General features: G+C 29.4%; 3 protein-coding genes across 3 annotated transcripts in view; all 3 read right to left on the bottom strand.

Annotated features, from left to right (window-relative positions):
- Positions 1-20,058, bottom strand: part of LOC125825221 (protein RTE1-HOMOLOG) — an 80,756-nt gene that overhangs the window by 38,902 nt on the left and 21,796 nt on the right. The gene's annotated exons all lie outside the window — the stretch shown is intronic.
- Positions 2,978-5,915, bottom strand: LOC125825214 (protein EXPRESSION OF TERPENOIDS 1). Its single transcript, XM_049504553.1, has 3 exons — positions 5,440-5,915; positions 4,457-4,810; positions 2,978-3,433 (listed from the first exon to the last, which is right to left on the bottom strand). Exons 1-3 carry the CDS (start codon positions 5,753-5,755, stop codon positions 3,036-3,038), a joined length of 1,068 nt encoding a protein of 355 aa, XP_049360510.1. The 5' UTR covers positions 5,756-5,915; the 3' UTR covers positions 2,978-3,035.
- LOC125825224 (desiccation-related protein clone PCC27-04-like) lies at positions 14,514-15,822 on the bottom strand. The gene is made up of 2 exons (XM_049504564.1): positions 15,520-15,822; positions 14,514-14,772 (listed from the first exon to the last, which is right to left on the bottom strand). The coding sequence occupies exons 1-2, from the start codon at positions 15,724-15,726 to the stop codon at positions 14,557-14,559; spliced, it is 423 nt and encodes a 140-aa protein (XP_049360521.1). The 5' UTR covers positions 15,727-15,822; the 3' UTR covers positions 14,514-14,556.

Genomic DNA, 20,058 nt, shown 5'->3' with positions numbered 1-20,058 from the left:
TAGTGAGATGATTTTTATACCCACAGTACTCACAAGCAGTATCTAATAATGGTCTCTTCCCCTTGAAACCTTGTCTTCTATTAACTAACATAGTAAGAGGCTCTTTGTTAATGTCTACAACACCAAGTAATCTCTGACTTTCCTCTTATATGACTGTGGCATATGCCTGATTAACAGTAGGCACAGTAGATTTAAGCAATATATCACTCCTTACATGACTATATGACTCATTCAGGCCCATAAGAAACATCAACAACCTTTGTTGACTGAGATGATCAATGTAAGGCCTAGCCTCATCACAACTACACAAAGGAGAAGGAACCAACACATCTAACTCATCCCATAAATCCCTCAATTTCGAATAATAGACTGTGACAGAGTCTGTACCTTGCTTAAGAGAAGATACATCTGCCCAAAGCTGATAAATTCGAGTAAGATTAGACTTGTCAAATCTCTCTTTAAAATCATCCCACACTCTTTTAGCATTTGAAGCATACACGATCGTAGTGATCAATTCCTAAGCCACAGTGCTGCTAATCCATGAAAGCACCACAGTGTTACACCTTTCCCATTGAGCAACTAATTCTCTTTTGTAGGAGCTTTTCAAGCAAGATCCATCAACAAATCCAAGCTTGTTTTTCACCAAAAATGCAAGACGAAATGATCTACTCCATAAGCTATAGTTTGCTGGACCAGTGAGTTTTATTGCAATCAACGCCGTACCTGGCATGTCTGATGCATGAAGATACAAATGATGATTATGTTCGAGAGTTGCGACTGTTAACTCTGCCATTGTTGAGAGTTATTTGAACGATTTTGAATCTAATTACAAAACTTGTACGCAACTAGAAAGACAATCCCAGTGTCGCTGCTCTGATACCATGTAAACTTTAAGCTTTTATGATAGAAGCCATAGAAGTAGTTATGGAAGGAACATATGAATTGAAGAAGAGAGGAAATAAGATTTTTATTTCTGATGATTTACAATAAAGGAGAATGTGCTCCTTATATAGATCACACATTGTGCATTCTCTAACAAACTAATGCAAATGGCAGAGTTAGTTACATAACAAAAACTTAACTAACAAACTAACTACTTATTCTCAATAATTACCAACCTCTTGACAGGCACAAATCACCATTTTTCTCACTGTTTAGAGAAGCTAATCAAGTGGCGGATTTCTTGGCTAAAAATGTCTCTTCAAGTGGAAATAGTACCTTCTATCACCCTTTTCAAGAACTCCCAGGAGAGGCAATGGGATTATTTCAACTCGATAAATGGCAACTCCCTACAATTAGAAGAAGATTTGAGAAATGTAATTTTTTTGTAGCTAATTATTTGTTGTACTCCCGGAAAGGAACTTGTATAGGCTACTTCCTTTCCTTTAGATTGTTTGATCAGTCTCTTTTGCTCGTTAGAGGCAAGGTCCATGCCCCCTCTAATCTTTTATAAGTATTTCTACTGATATTTTACATGGTAGGGGTCTAGCCAACCCCCTATACTCGTAGGCTCACAACCTATTGGTGATGGCTTTTGTTAAAAAAAAAAAAATAGTAGACATATATTGATATAAATATTGTGTGAATGCTCTTAAATTTTGCTTTTGTTATCTTTTTTCACGTTATATATGTTTTACTCCTACTTATAATTGGGCTTGTGGGCAACACATTTAATCAAAATTAAACTTCATTTAATTTAAAAAATGGGTAATGAGATATTCAAAGATGTGCAGATTTGCTAACAATTAATCAAGGTCATATATAGATATGACAATTGACAAAGTCTTCCTAATATGGAATCAAGAGCCAATCGATCAACGATATGATCTTTTTACTCCAGTAGATTTCAGTAATGTAGCTTACGAGCGATTTCAATACTTCTATCAAAATTTTCCAATGTACCAAAAGGAAAGAAGAAAAAAACTCATATTTCCTCTATGCAAAAGATCATTTTAAAATATATGATCCACACAACGTATATCTAGAGGTTGCACAAAGACTAATTCAAAATTCAAATTTGATGAATTCTGTTGAATAAAAGAGTACTCATCTCATTAACTTGGAAGTCTAAGGTTTTAAACAAAATCATACATTAATTAGTAATTTGGAATATATTTCTATCTTGCACTCATTGTGCAAACTTGATTCTTTTTTATGGGCCGAATAAACATTTTTTTTTTTAAAAGTAATATGTAGTCGTGAGACTCAACCCAAAATATCTTGTTCTAATGTTATATTGAAGTGTGCCACCATCTCATTTTATAGTTGTATCCGCCAGTAATTAGGGTGGGTGAGTGAAAAGTCTTAGGTAAAATAACAAGGAAAACACATATAAATGGGTCATTAAACTCAAAATAATTACAAGTTCATATCAAAATCTAAAGTGATTCCCAAAATACCCACTCTCTCATAAATAATTGCAACTCATACCCATCATTCATTAAGGCTTATAATTTTCGCTTAACTGATAAGGTTTCTTATTCAGAAATAACTCATTAGTCAATGATACTAATGAGTAATTTCTGAACAAGAAACTCTAATGATACCGATACAGTATATATATATATATATATCGATTTAGTATCAATTAAGCAAAAATTATCAACTTTAATGATACCAATACAATACATGATACTGATTTAGTATCAGTTAAGTTAAGCAAAATTAGTTGGGGGTATATAGTATAATTATTTAATGGGGTATGAATGTAAAGGGTTATATATTTGTAATTATTTTACTTTTATGGAATATATATTTGTAATTATTTTGCTTTTATGGGGTATTTGCTTAGTTTCCCTAAATAACAAAGCAAAGAAACAAGATGCCAGTAATTCAGCCCAAAGAAAGAAAAAAAAACAACTTTATGTAGAATCCAAAGAGAATTAATGTAAACAACTCAATTCTACATCAATATTTCAACTAAAAACAATCCATCATCCCTTCCTTTTTTTCCTATTGTTCCTAGAATCTCTTCACATAAAATAAAAAAGAAACCTCAATATCAATATTCAGTCATTATACTATATTGATGATGATTAGGGAGATCTTGAAGGTGGAAAAAATTGCGTACCAGCTACCATAAAAGTGCTAAGTGGAGCTGGAAATAAAGAAGGGTCTAGAAAATTTGAGGGACCCACTGCAGTACCATCGCCACCACTTGTAGTAGTGGCGGTAGCCACTGCAGCGGAATTATGGTGGTGGTGCTGAACTCCAGCACTACCACCAGAAGACGTATCGCCTCCGGCTGCAACCATGTTATTGTACTGACTTTCATGACCTTGATCATATAAAATTCCTTTGAACACATGTCCACCAATGCTCACAGCAGCTTGATATGCTAATTGATCTTCATCATCGTCAATTGAGCTCATTTGAATACACTGAAATACAGCACTTGTACGTACTTTTGCTGGAAATTTTCCCACTTCTAACCCTAAAAAAACATTAATAAAGGTACATTACATACATTAATTTCCATATACAAAATTAGGTTTGGACTAATGTATTGCAAATAAATATCTACCATAATATTGTTTTACCTATTTTGACTTGACACCAAATTTAATAAAGCAAAAAAGACTTTTAAATTTTGTTGTCTAAAACTAATAATATGTCAAATGTACCAAGATACCTTTTAATCTTGTGGTTTTAAACATTTCATGTGAAAAGTTGAGACTAAAAGAGTTGTTAGAAAAAGAGTCATTTTTTTAATCGAACTAAAAAGGAAAGTAGGTCAAACAAATTGAAATGTAGAAAGTAGTACATTTACTATATATATATATATATAAGTTAATTCCAATACTAATGACAATGATATATAACACCAATTATTATACATAAATTATATTGGAGAGTATTATTTCAGAAAATTATTTTCTTTATTGAAGAAATTTGAAATCAAGAATAAAGATTATTTTTTTTAGGGTCGAGATAAATATAATATGCTTAGGTCTAGGAGAAAGAAATTGTGCATACACAAGGGTGAAACTAGAGTTTTAGTTTTGCTAATTTGTAAATACATATAAATCATTTATTCACACTTTGTATAAACTAGAATTAAAAATTCATAAACTCAAAATTTTGAATATATTTCATTACGGATTTTTGTCAATCTTTTGTAGAGAAAAAGAAATAAAAAAGAAGAGTGATGATGGGAGAAGAGAATGACAAATAGAAAAAGAAAAAGCTGACGAATTTACAATAGGGTCTCTTTTCTCTAGACTTACTTTATATAGAATTCATTTAGGCAATCAATTAATCTTCTTTACATGATGAATCTCAAGACTCTATGTTTTTCTGTGATACAAAAAAAAAAAATATTACTCCCTCCGTTTCAATTTAAATATTTCTCTACGTTTTTCAATTTCAACATTCTATTCATGTTAAGTCAAATTAAGATACTTAAATTAAAACAGACGGAGCAATGAAAAGGGAAGAAAGACATGAAGTACTTTACCATTAGTGTTTGAAGGCAAACGAGTAGACACAAGAGAAGAAGCACTTGGATCCTCTCTTTGCCTTTTATGCTTATTATTATTATTATTATTATTATTATTATTATTATGTCCTTGTTGTTGTTGTTGTTGCTGCTGCAAAGCAGTAAGTTGTTGTTGCCTTTCTCTCCTTTTAGCTGCTGGAACCCAAGTACTTTTCACATGAGTTTGACACTGAAACCCTCTACTCTTACAACAAGTCCTACACCTCATATGTTGACAATCTTTCTTAGCTTGGTTCCCACAATCTTGGCAACTTATTCCTCCTCCACCACTCCTCATCATCACGAATCCCGACCTCGACGCCTCATGATCACCTGCACAATAATAATCCCCATCCCGCCTTTTAGCAACAGATTCAACTGAACTCAATATGTTTTTACACATTATGTGTATATATATAGAGAGAGGTGTAACAAATAGCACTATAGTTTCGTTGCTATGGTTCTATAGTGAGAACATAAATATTATAAGATCCTCAATTTTAAATCATAAATCTAGCTAACTCAACATATACTTTAAAAAGATATAACATCTAGTCTAACTCAACCCCAAAATCTAGCTAGCTCATGAAGGAAGGATTGCTCAAGTCTTCCGAATTCTTAACACTCTCCCGCACGCCCAGACCTTACTATAATATCGGGGGCCAACATCAATGAACAAAGAATTGAGATGAGTCTAACTCTGATACCATGTAAAGATATGATACACAATCCCAAAAGCTAGCTCACGAAGGGAAGATTTCCCAGGTTCATAGACCAAATTTCCATTCCTTTTCAGACGTGGGAATTCTTAACATACTTCAGTAAATACGTTTAGAAATCCATAAGTGCAAAATGTTGTGAATTCTTTAGAACATAAATATTAAATCTATCAAATTTAAATTATAGATCTATAAGTACTGAATAGATAAAGTTTAAATTCTGAATCTGTTTCTGATTATCACCTGCAGATATATCAAAGCCACTTCGGCTTGGCCCGACACCTAATCCAACATCAGTGGAATAAAGATCTTGCAAAGGATAAATTGGATGACGAAACTGTTGTTGTTGTTGTTGTTGTTCTGGTTGGTGTTGTGGAGTGTTACCACTTTGCCACAACTCGAAACCTTTGTAAGTGTTGGGTATTTCTTGATTATGATGATGATCATTTCTGTACAAAAGCCAATTATTACTCTGATCTGTGGGTACTATTGCTTGGCTGCTGCTAATTTCTTGATGTTGTTGTTCTTGGCTGCCACCTAATGAAAAGAAATTAGCCATGTTGTTGTTGTTGATTATGATTAGTGATTAATCACAATCCATAGCACAAAAGTGCACCAACTTATGACACAAATATAATGTTTGTATCCCTTGGATTTCTTCATTTTTTTTATCTCAAAAAAGTTTTTTTTTTTTTTTTGGCTTTACAAAATTAGAGTTGAAAAACAAAGTAGTGCATTTGTGTTTTTTTGCTGTATATGTATGTGTATATATAAAGAATGTGAATTTAAAGTAGAGCAAGTTTAGAGAGGTGGAAGAGAAAAAGGATTGCTTGTAAAAAGAATTATGGAGAGGAAGTGAGAGAGGGAACATTAATAGAAAAGGTAGAATTATATATATTACAGCTCTGCAAACGCCGCCAAGGCAAAAAAGCACCACAACTCTTCTCTCTCTCTCTCTTTACTGCTACAGTTGCAGTACAAACTTAAAAGTTTCTCCGATCGTTTGGTAGATTGTATAAGAATAAAAGAGAAGTATTGAAAATATTTTTGAATTTAGTGTGAATTGTTAGTTTCGTTTTTGAATTATAGACAATTTTAACTACACCGCCGATCTACTATATGATATATAGTAAAAGTGGTCTCAAACTCTTGTAGGAGCGTGAGACTTTTAATAAAAAGTCGAGAGATCAAGTGTTGAAAACACTCTAAACTTGGTGAGAATTTAAAGTGTATTTCACCCATGTGGCAAGTTCAAGTGTGTATTTAAGTTCTAAGACTATCAATAGTTTAGGGATCAAACTAATAATTCACGTCAAATTTATGGGTGTTTTCAATATTTATTTTTAAGAATAGTGGTGAATATAATATATTATTAATATTGATATTAGTTATTCCTTCTGTCTTACTTTATATGGCACTTTTTGGATTTTGAGATTTAAACAAATCTATCTTTGATCATGAATTTTTCATATATCTTTTAAATATTTTGAATTCAATTATTTTGTCTTATAGTACTTTTTACATAATTTATATATATATATAAATTTCATTTTTAAAAAATTGAAGATTTCATGCGCAAATTCATGGTCAAACTTAAACTGTTTTGACTCTCGAAAAATGAAAAGTATCACATAAATTGGGACAGAAGAAGCATGTGAGATTATTTCTAATACAATATTTCATCTGTTATATTAAAAATAGCATGCATTACAATATTTATATAAAAAATATATTATTTTTAAAATATCCTCCACAAATATGATAGTAAAGATATAAAAAACAAAGTTGATAAATAATTATACCTTTAATCATACTAACGTATAAATAACTGAATAAGAACTTTTTGCATTGCAATTGCCATAAACTTGTATACATTAGTAATACATAACATAATATCAAAAACAGTATATAACTAATGATAAATTTAAAAGTATATCAAATAAGATACTAATGATATGTAAAGCTGATACATATATTAATGCACTCTGGCCCTCTCTGTCATTATCATCCTACTTTGGTGTAACGTATCGGCCTTGTTTAAGTTATATGCATTTTTCATGAAAATATGTCCAAGAAAGTTTGTCATGAAAAATTTAACTAAGGTAAAATATATAAATAAATATTTAAATTAATTTTGAGCTGGTAATTAAATATTTTTAATTCTACGAGTGCATATATAAACACCTCAATTTAGCCTCAATCAAAAACTACCTATTCCAACTTATTTCCATTATGTTTTGAGGATACCCTAGAAAAATATGACATATAAATTTTGAAAATGTCAAAATAATCAGTTTATAAATTGAAGTGTTAACTCAGAACAAGTTAAGATATCGATATTACAAAGAATGTTAAAGTACACAAACTTAATTTTTTAATGAAATCAATTATAGATTCCAATTTAAATTAATATAAATTTTCATATGTCTCTTCATAATACTAGCGAAAATAGTAAAATAATAATTATATTTCTCCTCTAAATTGGTATAGTAGAATATTATAAAGGAAAATATGTTTTCATTTTATGCAACTTTTTTTTTTAACCCAGAATAATCTGCGGCCGCTACAATCTCTGTCACAGTCTCTGCCCTTCGGGTGAGCACTCTATGGTGAACACTTTGTGCGCACCGGATAAACCTCTACTATGTAATAGCCTACAAACCACTTTTATCAAATTTTATCAATTGCAAAAGCTATTAGATGACGTTTAAAAAATTAAAAATTAACCGAACATACCTAACTCAAAGAGAAACCAAGATGATTAGGACAAATTAATTTTTTTAATTTTAATTATTCATCATTGAAAATATGAAAAATTAATATGACACAATTTTTCAAAATAATCCATCAAATCAAACGACTAATTAACACCCCTTCATCATCTACATCTAGGACCATATCAACTCAAATATCCTTCAATTTTTTCAGAAATTATTATCACATTCGAATTATACATAGTGTTGGCACCTAGTATTATAGCAGTAACTATTGATGACTAACTGTTGCCATAAAGTACAAGACTTATTTTTATAACTTTTTTTTGGTACAATTTTATTTTTTCCTTTCAAGCACGTAACACTAATAAATGAAGCAGCCGCAATATTAATTTCAATTTTCAACAGTCCTTATATATACAAAACCAACTATTTTAGGCATTACATAATTGTTTCGGTTCTTTATATTTTCTTGTCTGATTTATTAATTTTTTCTTACCTAAATATAACAACGGACAATTATTTTAATTCTATAAAACTAGGTAAAATTGCCTATAACTAAATAAAAGACCTTCAAAAACTCAAACAATCGAAGCTAAAGATTAATAATAGAGAATTTCCAAGATAAATATTAGTATGTCTTAGCCCGTAAAATTGTTGGGTATATAATGCCACATGTCAAGTATTTTAAAAGTATTAAAACTATTTAAAATTTTGAGCAAGAATTTTTTTTATTTATCCACATTTTAGATATATTAGCTCTTGATATATTCCTATACTATGTACAAATCTAATGATAATTATGTCAACCTAAAAGAAAGAAGATCATGATTAGGGATTTTTGTTAAAATAATTGAATTGTGATGAGGTCAAGAACATATGTTCTAATTTAACTCGTTATTAGATTCGATTATTCACAATATTTGATAAAAAAAATCCCTTTTGATTTTTAGGAGTAAGTGAATTTCTTAATTCATGTACCCAAGAATAAACATCAAATGTTTTGGTTTGGAGGAAGTATATATATGTTTAATATGTATATGTGATTACAAGGTAAAATTACTTATATTTAACTTGTCTCCATCCATATTATATTGTTCAAGAGCTAATATATTAAAATGTGGATATTATATTTATTTATACTGAAAAACCAACAGTATGTTGTGTTGTAACATTATATTGTAGTAGACAATATTTACAGTTTATGTGCAATTTATTAGTCCATGTGGGAAGAAAATATTTCCTATAAACAAAAAAAATTTGATAAACTACGAGGTTTGATAAAATTCTCTCTCCGTTCTATATTAGTTTCCCACTTTCTCTTTACACTCCTCTTAAAAAAACATAAATACAAAGAATAATTCTGATTCATACTTTCAAAAAGAATTACTAATTGTAAGGATAAAATTGAAAAAATATAATAAATTCTATCTTAATTTTATAATTAGGTCAACTATATTTAGTAACATGAACAACTAATTAATATGCGATGAAAGAACTACTTCCAGGTGCATAAACCCTAATTAAGAGTATATACAATTTGACTTGCCATGGCTTGATGATGGATTACATATGGAGATATACATAGGGTTTTTTTAAATAATTGGTAGTTAATATACTAGGAACATTTATCTCTTGGTGTTACTAACACTAGACACTTTATTTAGCAACATAATTCTGCTTTTTTCCCCGCAAAGGCCTTTTCTTAAAAATAAAAAATAAAAAACTCACGAATCAGTACAAACAAAAGGGGCTAGACCTTACTTTACCAAACATAATTCTACGTTTACCCTTCTTTAAACTAGAAAAAAAATAAAGGGAGGAGTTAATGTTTCTTTTCTGTATGCAGGAGGTCTAGGACTATCTTTTTAAAACAATTTCTGATTTACCAATTAATTTAAACCAGTCTTTCCCCTTTACCAACTCTACATGTTATGTTAGGACGAAGAAGGCATTTAATTTTTCTGTCTTGGTTCTTTTCTGAGGGAGTTATATGAAAGTTGGAAGAGAGTTAAAGTGTTGTTTCATGAATTATGACTTTAGTACTTAATTAGAGTCGTTTGGTAAAATGTATTAGCGAAAATAATGCATATATGAATTTTGATAGTATATATTAATTCCTTGCTTGGTATAATTTTCTACTATAGCCTATTTAGGTCCTTCAAGATGTTTCAGTTGATTTAGAGGGTGGTCATCCACATAGATGTTCCAGGATTGATCTATCTTCATGTCTTCTAAATTGAGTCATGCCTAGTATAGTTTACGTCCCTTTGTAGTTTGCAGATCATTGTACGGTGACGAACAGAGGTTGTAGCGCAAGCCATTACCCGGTGACTCAGTGATGAACATAGTTATAGCAACTACGTGTATTCTGGAGTTTCCAAAAAAATATAATAACGTACTTGGTATTATCTTATGTATAACTAGTACATTGAAAGTCATGATTTTGGCAATACAAGAGTTTTTGATACACGCATAAACATATTTTTGTGTACAAAGCTAACTATATGGAGGATATATAATTGTAAGCAAACAATTTTAAAAATATCTATTTAATGCATGTTATTTTTAATATACTAAATCAATAAATAAAATGGAAATTATATGGTTAGGCAAATATATAATACTAGTTAATTAGTTATCATAGTCATAGTTTTAGTTAATTACCACTCGAGACCAACATTCAGTGATAATTACGTGGGCTGGGGGTTTTGAGTTTGTATAATTCGCACATTTGTATAATTCAAAAAATTTAATATAATTTGTATGACTTTTTTTGTAATATTTTGTATAATATAATTTGTATAACTATTTAAAGTTCAAATGTTTGTGTTTGTATAAATTCGTTATTTTGAGTTTATACAAAACTAGCTCAATTATACAAGCGTACCCACGAATCTTACAAACGAGACAACGTAAGTTGTAGCTACTCCCAGTAAATATGCAAACCATAGCTACAAAGCATAATTAAATTTATCATAATGACTATTTGCGAAAATTCCCCATAAATAGACAATAACACTAATAAAAATAGTCTCTACATTATTAATTCACTTTATTCAACGAGTTTCATACACTTTATCAAACGACCCCTAAACAAGTCACAAATAAATGTTTAAGTTGTATCTTTGACTTGCCCTCAGTATCGACCCCCACACTAAGGTCTAAAAATCACAAAGCATTAATGCATCACGGATTTTTGTGCCTAATTCACTTAATTAACATCTCTACAAAGCTGTAAAAAGTAGACCAAAACAACTAAGTAGGCTATAGTAGGATGCTGAATATTATAAAATTCACTTAAGGCAAAGTGTATATATATATATGTGTGTGTACTAGTTCTCAGTTATTAAAATTCATTAATTATTGTGTGGACGAAATTAAATCCTTTTTATGTTAATTTTAAAGAAAAAAAACACAGACCTGGAAATTATTTACAGTAGGGGGCTACTACTTGGTTGTATATCATCAAGTTGAATAAACAATTAAAGGATTTTGATGATGGAAATGAATAAACCAATAATAAATGTAATCTAATTATTATAAGTCTGTTCAATAATTCTCAATTTGAATAAATCCTCTCTAGCTCAATTATGCTATCTATATTCCTTCTTTTTTTATAATATGGTCCATGTATACTAATAAATAATTTTTGACCTCACAAGTGCAGGTTCAAAACCTCTTGTTATAGTACCTAAGTAAAGGAGAATACATAATTTAATATGTGTTTTTAAGTAATAATCATCATTTTAAAAGTTACTAACATTTTACCACTTTTTGATATATAGAAAAAAAGTTTTAGATAAAAATGCCCTCAACTAAAACACGGTACAACTCTAGGAAGTATAGTTGGAACTCGAAGGATTGATAAGTACGAATTCTATGATTTCGATCTTTAGATATATCATAATATGTTATTTGATAATTCTTTTAAAATCTGTAAATATACCTAGCATTTGATTCGGCAAGTGAATAATCTTTATACTTTTTGCCCATAAATAGAAATGTGTGAATCAAGATGAGACAATGATGATTTTTTCACAAAATTTTCCTTTTGATTTTACTATTTTCTCCCCTTAATTTTAAAAAAGTGTCTCATTAAATTGTCAATATGCAAATCAAGCAATGACCATATCTACGGCCTCTTAATGATTCAAGGTAGCGAATAGTGAAGGCGATTCAAAACCAACATATATTTTTAACTTTCTTTGGACTTAGTGTGGTGCTATAGGCACGTATACAACGCATTCAAAAATTCTTAGATGAAGTATACTAGAATTTTAGCCCGAAATCAGTAATAATGCATGGATAAAACTTGTAATAATTTATCGGTCCAAGACGAATAAGTATTGCAGCATGCAAAATTGTGTGACCCTAAATAAAAGTGGGCAACCTAATTTTCATAAGAAATGATCTTGCTATCAACTGCAAATATTTAATTAATGACTCAGCGAGATTATTTTGAGTATAAACAAGAACTACATGGTGTTCAACGTTTATCCCAATCAATAGACAATAATTATTAAATGCTTGGAATAAAAACTCTGCAGCATTATCAAAGTGAATAGACTTCATCTGATATCAAAAAATTGTGTTCGTAATCATATTATTTGTACCATTATATTTGCAAACGTCAAGTTGCGAAATGACAAATAGACACACATGAGACATTCGAAGAAGCATATAGGATCATAAAGTATCTAAACGACCCACTTGGTGGGTGAATAGACCCATAAAGATCCCTATGTATACGTTCCAAGAATGCAGGGACTCAATCTCAATATTTGTTGGCGATCATCACACAGTTAACTTTCGTTGATTACATGTAGTACAATAGAATTCATCATTTAAAAGAATCTTCAGGTTCTTTAATGGATGCTCATTTGGGTTTTCTATAATTCGTTTCATCATTATAGATCTAGGATGTCCCAGTCGATCATGTCAAAGTATAAAAGTATTGGACTTAGTATACTTAAAAATGACTATAGTTAAAAATAAAGATAAATTAGGAACTAAATGATAAATTATCTCTTGATTTTCTAAATTCCACAAGTAAAAATGAATATTTATTTTTAATATAGTGAACAAATCACAAATGAAAGTGGACGGAAGGAGTAACATATTGGGATTCAATTTTATGCAACAGAGGTCACCCTCCTGTTAATTTGGAAATATATGCTTATGTCATTGTTATTCTCTTTTTTTTGTAGGTAGCGCTTACCCATAAAATGGAATTTCTCTATACAAATGCCAAATTTTTTAATTTCAAAGCAAATATCGAATATCGAATGAATATTTTTTTTTGCAATTTTGGGTGAAATATGTACTGTACAGGTTTGAGATGCCCCTGTCCATCTTCTTTTCTTTCCCATTTGGGCCTCCTCCTTTTGTTTTTCAATTTGGGCCTCCTTTTCAATAAGGGTAGAGTAGTGCTAAGGCCTATGTTTCAATTTAAATCAGATTGAGATATATAATTAGTATAAAGTACAGAAATTTCATACATTTGGGGGCTAATTATATCTTATTTCAAAAGTTTTTATAATTATAAAAATCCTGGATTTTTCATTGCTCTTGGATATATATTCTTTGTGGTTGTTGAATACATTGCAATTTGCAAATGATACATACTTAATGGAAGGGATATATCCGAGAGGGAATTTTTGTAATTTTTTTAGATGGTAGGGAATTTTTAGAGATTATGATATCTTAATTTGTATATTTATATAATTTTTCCATAGTTTTATTCAACATACAGTGTGAGAATCACAAATAAGTTTTGATATATGTTTCAGTGGTAGAATCAATATTTTAATTGATGGAGTTCAAAATATGAAAAGTAAACATGCGAAAAAGTCAAAGGAGGTTCAACATCTACTATATATAAATAAGAAATAATTTTAATCATGTGTAAATCATGTAATTTTTTTGTTGAAATATATTTGAATGGACCCCCTTGACCCTAAATATACTCGTCAGTTTTTTTCGTCGAATTAATTTGACTTTTCGATTTAATTTGTTCACCCTAACTGATAGCATAATTTTTTTCTTGAGGACCATCATAAACTTAAAGGAGACTCTATGGATCTTTAGCATAATTAACATTTCTCTTCCTTGGTTTCATAATATGATAACTAGCTTTATTAATTAGGTCAATATTATTGTTAGAACTAATGATATTTACTATTTCATATATTAAAAGTCAGTTTAATAAGGAACAATCATCAGGGATATCAAAATTTAAAATCTGAATTACTTAACCATTTTGAAATCAAAATTTGTATAGAGATTAAAATGTACTAAAAGTCTAAAACATAAATAAAAAAGCAACAACATAACATATATACTAAATTAGAACCAAAGTTATTAAATAGCAATATATACGTAATTATACAAAATGTAGGATATTTATTTCCAAAACCACATTAGACATATACACAATAGTACATTGACACTTCATAAGAAATACGGCACCATGCTTCAATATTGCTAGAGATACATATCACTCTACCTCAACAAAACACATAGAATTTTGTCAATCGAGTGGAATTTATCTTATTTATTTACGATTCTATTTTCTTGGACCATTATAAATGATCGTGTAGGCTTCAATTGTCAAAAATCGACACACTTGAAATGTAACATTCACTCAGTGCATCCCAGGGATCTTCTCCTTGATTTTCTCCATCATTCCTTTCTTTTCGCCCCCTCCGGCTTCACAGGTGGAAGTCGGAGTAGGAGTAGGAGTAAGAGTAGGAATAATAGTTTGTACACCTTCGTCAGTGCCTCCGGTCAACGTCTCTTTAATCTTCTCCTTTATGCCCTTCTTCTTCCTCCTCCTCCCTCCTTCTCCATCATCCTCAGACTATATGTTCAATATCAAATAAATATCACATTAAATAAGAGTAGTTCTAACTTTTTAACCTTGCACATGATAAAAATTACTACTACGTATGTCTATGTATTACTCCATAAATTAAGATAGTCAAATAAATAAATGGAGCAAAAGAAACAGTTACTTCATCTATTTCTTTTTATGTGACACTTATTTTGTTTTAGTTTATATATGTATCGGAAGAAATGATAATATGTTTATATTTTAAAGACATAAATTCAATATTAAATTTCTTAGTCCATCCTTAATTGAGCGTACTTTTTCTATTTCAATTTATGCATCATATTCTCATTTTTATTTTGTTTCAAAAAATTGTCATGCTTTATATTTACTATATCTTACCTGACATGCTTAAAACTAAAAAATTTAAATGACATTTTAATAAATCAAGGTCATGAACTACATGTTCAATCGGTCAAACTGAAATAGATAAAATAATTAGGGAGAGTATGTTTCTATAGGCGACATAAATATCATGATAGGTTTAATACATCTTCTAATAGGGAAGGGATTTTGACAAAGTCAAAGAATCAATCTTAGACCGATAAAGTGAAAATTCAAATAATCAACCAACTGAACTAAAATTTCGAAGAGATCTAATACATCAAGTTTCAAAAGTTTTTTTAAATACAAAATTTAGTGCCCAATCAAACAATTCCCGATACAATAAAATAGAACAGTACTATATTGTGATTTTGTACATAGATAAAAACTTACAGAGCTTGAACTAGAGCTACCGGAACGACGAAGTTGTTGTTGTCCTTCGTCATAGTGATCTTTCTTCATAGTATCAGAGCATGTACCAGCAGGGGCGAACCCCATAGCTATACCTTGGATTGCATTGGGTTCATCAATTTGATGAACTCGATTTCCATGTTCATCAGTTAGGTGCATTTGGCCTTGGCTAGTTCCCTTATGTGCCATATTTCTCTAATCAAACACAAACTATGTAATTTAATTTGAAGAAGTTTGATAGTATTTGTGATTGAATTTGCTAATTAGATTGGAGACTTTATATAGGAAAAAAGGAATACAAGTGTCAATTGAAAATTGGAGTAAAGGATTTTAAGGTAAGAAGAATGAGGAAGAAATCATATAATATATATAAGACGTGTGTAGGCAGAATTAGATTTTTTTTTAAAAGTAGATGGAAAACGATTTATAACTCAAAATTTTCAAACTGGGACATCCCATCATAGTGATGGTATACAATTTTTATACTATCACTACTTATAGATATATATATTTTTTTGGTAAGTACTAATAATAATCTGGTCAAATTGTAACCAATTTATCATCAGTACATGTTATCACTTATCTCTATTTATAATTTGGCGGGATATTGTTCGCTTTGGTTTAAATTTGTATACTTTTTCTCAAAAGGTCTCACATAATTAAGAGATCTTGCACTTTATATAAAGTTTCTCAATCTTTTCAGTTATTATTGTGGGATTTTGTTTACACCGCACCTATATCATGATCTTAGTATTTTATGGTAATTGAAGCTCGCAATTACTACCTTATTTTTGTATGTGTGCGTCTCTAAGCTTGTATATATGGGGAAATCAATCGAGCCCCACATAATCATTTGCCTTCATTATACTCGTCCCTCTTAATCTAAACTTTGATACGAGTTGCAGGGCTAAATTAACTCAAAGATACTCTTAACATATTGTGGAATATTGTCTGCTTTAGACAAAGCTCGCACGATTTTTTTTCAAAAGGTCTCACACCATTTGAAAGATCATACACATATTACACCCTCCTGTTATACTATTTGGTTTTTGTTGACTTGACACATCTCTTAAGAAAATTATAATTAGAGATATATTCTACTAAACTAACTTTATTAATGAAAAACAAGTAAAAAAATTCTTTTGATTCTGCTTAAATGGAAAATCTATTTTTAATGTAGGGGCAAGTAAAATAACAAAGCGAAGGGAATGTGTAACTTCCCAAATTTTTTTTAAAACTTATCAATGTATAACTTAATTCTCACACTAAACGTTACTCATAGTGTAAAACAAACTTTGTAGTATCAATCAACATTTATGAACTTAGATCTATATGGAAACAGAAAGATCCATTTTAGAATTAATGGTATACTCATAATTTTGGACTCTGAATTAAACCAGAAGATTTAATTAATTAGCCTCAAACGTGGCATAATAACGAGGATTACATATATAAGCTGACTTAGATAATTGTTGCTAATAGAAATACAATATAGTAGTAATTATATATCCACTCCACGAGAGATGGTAACAGAGGAAATAACCTACAAGTCATCCTCCTAATATAAAATGTAGGTAGAAAATAAGGATAAGCTCTCAATCCTTTTTGACCATTTTAGTGTATAAAATGTTGAACTACATGGAATTTTGTGTGTACTTCAAGTAGAGATAAAATAATTTTTTTTAAAAAATTTCCATTCAGTATCTACTATCTATCTTAGAGTCCGACTACATTTGGATTCACGTTAAAAAATCTCATATTTGAGGTTAAACCATTCTCTAACCTCTGATTAAGAATGAAAAAATACTTACCTCTCCATCACAATCGTTATAGCTAGAAATAAAGAGATTGTGTGTGTTTACCCTAGTGATGGCAAATGAGGGGATTGGATAAAATTTGGGCGGGTTGAAAATGGGTCAACATAAAATGGGTAATAATTCAACCCGCTCATATTTCATATGGATAAAAATGGGTTGGGTAAATACAAGTTCACCCATATTTTCATGAGTAAATACTAAATAGTACTTTACTTTAGAATTAAATATGGATAAAATATTTTAGTCTTTTTTAGAGGCAAAATGTTGAAAATATTTTATTTAGTTTTTTTGTATCATCAAAGTCAGAAAAAAATTCCTATAACTTTTCAATATAAAATAAATTTATGTAATAACAAGGAAAAAATATTTTTAATTTCAAAGAAATTAATATTTTTATTTTAGAAGTAAAGAATGCTTAAGGCACTTTACGCAATATCAATACTAATACATGATTTGCTTACTTTACACTATTATTTGTTATCCAATTTAAAATTAAACAAATAAAAAATATAATTATAATTAACAAAAGAAATGTACATGTAATATAGTATATATTTTTTTTGGAGGGTCAAAGATTTTACCTTTTCAATTATAGAGAAGAATAATTAGAACATAAAAAAGAATAGAAGTTACAACACATTTTGATGATATCATGAATTTTGAGTGAATAAAAGTTGAAAGCTTAACCCATTTGGCTAACCCATCTTTTACCCATGAATACTCATATTTCTATGGTTTAAATATGAAATATGCATATAAATCCATATTTTACCCATCTAAAAAATCACTCACCCAACTCATTAAAATATAAACGGGTTAGACGGGTTGCCAAAATATGGACTCATTTTATCGACACTAGACTTTACCCTATCAGTGAGTTGTAATTTGTACTTCTATTTCTTCTTCTTCTTCTTTTTTTCTTATTTAAAATATACGTTTAGTTGGGTGTTCCAATTGTTATAACAGAGGTATCACGGTATGTGTAATAATAAAAAAAAAGGGAAAAAAGATAAATATATTCCCGAACTATCGTAAATGGTATGCAGATATTCTTTGTCATACTTTTGGGACATTGGTGCCCCTATCGTCTAAAAACTAGAGCATATATGCCCTTCACTCTAATGAAAGAATAAATAGGGACACGTGACACAATCTTATCTGTCCATCCGATATTTAATAAATGTCGGATCAGTGGATAAGCTTATGACACGTGTATGTCCATTAGTATAAAGGGTATATATGCTCTAGTTTTTGGATGGCAGGGGCACCAATGTCCCAAAAGTATGATGGAGGGTATCTGCATACCATTTACGATAGTTCGGGAGTATATTTATCCCTTTTCCCTAAAAAAAAGTGAAACTATATGTACTTACTTTTACCAAATCAAATTCTTAGTAAAGAATCGAGTGGGCTGAACAAACTCCGATACCCTTTAATTTGTTTCATATCAAAACTATGATATAGTAGATGTTAATCGTTTTGAGTGAATTATATTAAAAAATTTAAAATATCAAAAACAAATCATATCTATAATTTGAGATGATTTAGAGGTGATTCAAGTTGATCGAGATTGAATAGTCAATACATACTTCATGTATAATTAAACTATATTCAGTTTTTTGGATTGTATGATAATGTATAGTCAATGTATAGCTCATGTATAAGTAAGTTATATTGTATAGTCAGTGTCTACGTTCTATGACTTTTAGCCAGCTATATTATATAATCAATGTATATTTTCTATGACTTTTGGCAAGATAAATCATATAGTCAACGTATATTTTCTATGATTTTTGAGTTATAACTTTTTTATGTAATTTAAATTATTTATATCAAAAATAGGAGTGCACAAATCAAAATATATATTTCTATTATATAGAAGAGCCAAGTTGAGGACGACCAAGGGCAAATTTGTCATTTCATAAAAATTCTAGAATGTTTGTTTCTATGTTATGGCATCAAAAAAGTGGTAATAGATTTATAATGATAGTACAACCAAATATATTTTTCTAAATGTCATGTGTATCCTAATGATATGACATAATATGGACCCATATTTTCAATCACATTTTTATATTAAGATATTATAATTTATTTTAAGTAATATTCTTCTATATCATAAAATAAAGAACTTCATACTATGAGGTCACATAAAAATATTCATATCAATTTTTCATAAAACATCAAATTTGTAAATTTTCATAATAAAATAAATTACATATTATAATAAGTAAATAAATTTATAGAGTGAAATTTCTTTACACTAATATGTCTATGACATAACTTATTTAAATGTATAGTTTGTACTCCATTTTTTTCATAAGTAATTTTCAACTATAAGTAAATTATATCTTATAATTTTCATGTTGTTTCATTATGACAATTAACATTTTTATTATATAGAAGAGCCATGAGAAGGACAATCAATGGCATTTTAATAATTTTAACATCACTTAAGAGTAAAATAATAATTGTGTAATTAGTGATCAAAATGAAAATCTAGAAGAATTCATATATTGTATGTCTTTACTTTTGTTATGAGCCCATAAAGATATTTTTGTAATTTTGTTAAAATGAAGAATTTCCATTAGTTAACTTCTTACAAACAATAATAAATGCTAAGCTTATTTTGACATATTTTAGAAAGAAAATTTTGAACTAATTTAAAATAAAGTGTGTTTGAATAGTTAATATTTTGTTCCTA

This window comes from Solanum verrucosum, unplaced genomic scaffold, assembly GCF_900185275.1.
Source record: "Solanum verrucosum unplaced genomic scaffold, falcon-dt-bn FXZP01000113.1, whole genome shotgun sequence".
Taxonomy (NCBI): Eukaryota; Viridiplantae; Streptophyta; class Magnoliopsida; order Solanales; family Solanaceae; genus Solanum; species Solanum verrucosum.
The sequence above is the reverse complement of the archived record's forward strand: the minus strand, read 5'-3'. Positions and strand labels throughout refer to the sequence as shown.

Bases quoted from the DNA above. Each gene is read 5' to 3' on its own strand.
- LOC125825214 (XM_049504553.1), bottom strand. From the start codon at position 5,755: ATGGCTAATTTCTTTTCATTAGGTGGCAGCCAAGAACAACAACATCAA. The intron at 4,811-5,439 runs GTGATAATCAGA...ATTATTGTGCAG, and splicing joins TGGCTTTGATATATCTGCAG to GTGATCATGAGGCGTCGAGG. The intron at 3,434-4,456 runs GTAAAGTACTTC...ATGTTTTTTTAG, and splicing joins TTTGCCTTCAAACACTAATG to GGTTAGAAGTGGGAAAATTT.
- LOC125825224 (XM_049504564.1), bottom strand. From the start codon at position 15,726: ATGGCACATAAGGGAACTAGCCAAGGCCAAATGCACCTAACTGATGAA. The intron at 14,773-15,519 runs GTAAGTTTTTAT...TTGAACATATAG, and splicing joins GTAGCTCTAGTTCAAGCTCT to TCTGAGGATGATGGAGAAGG.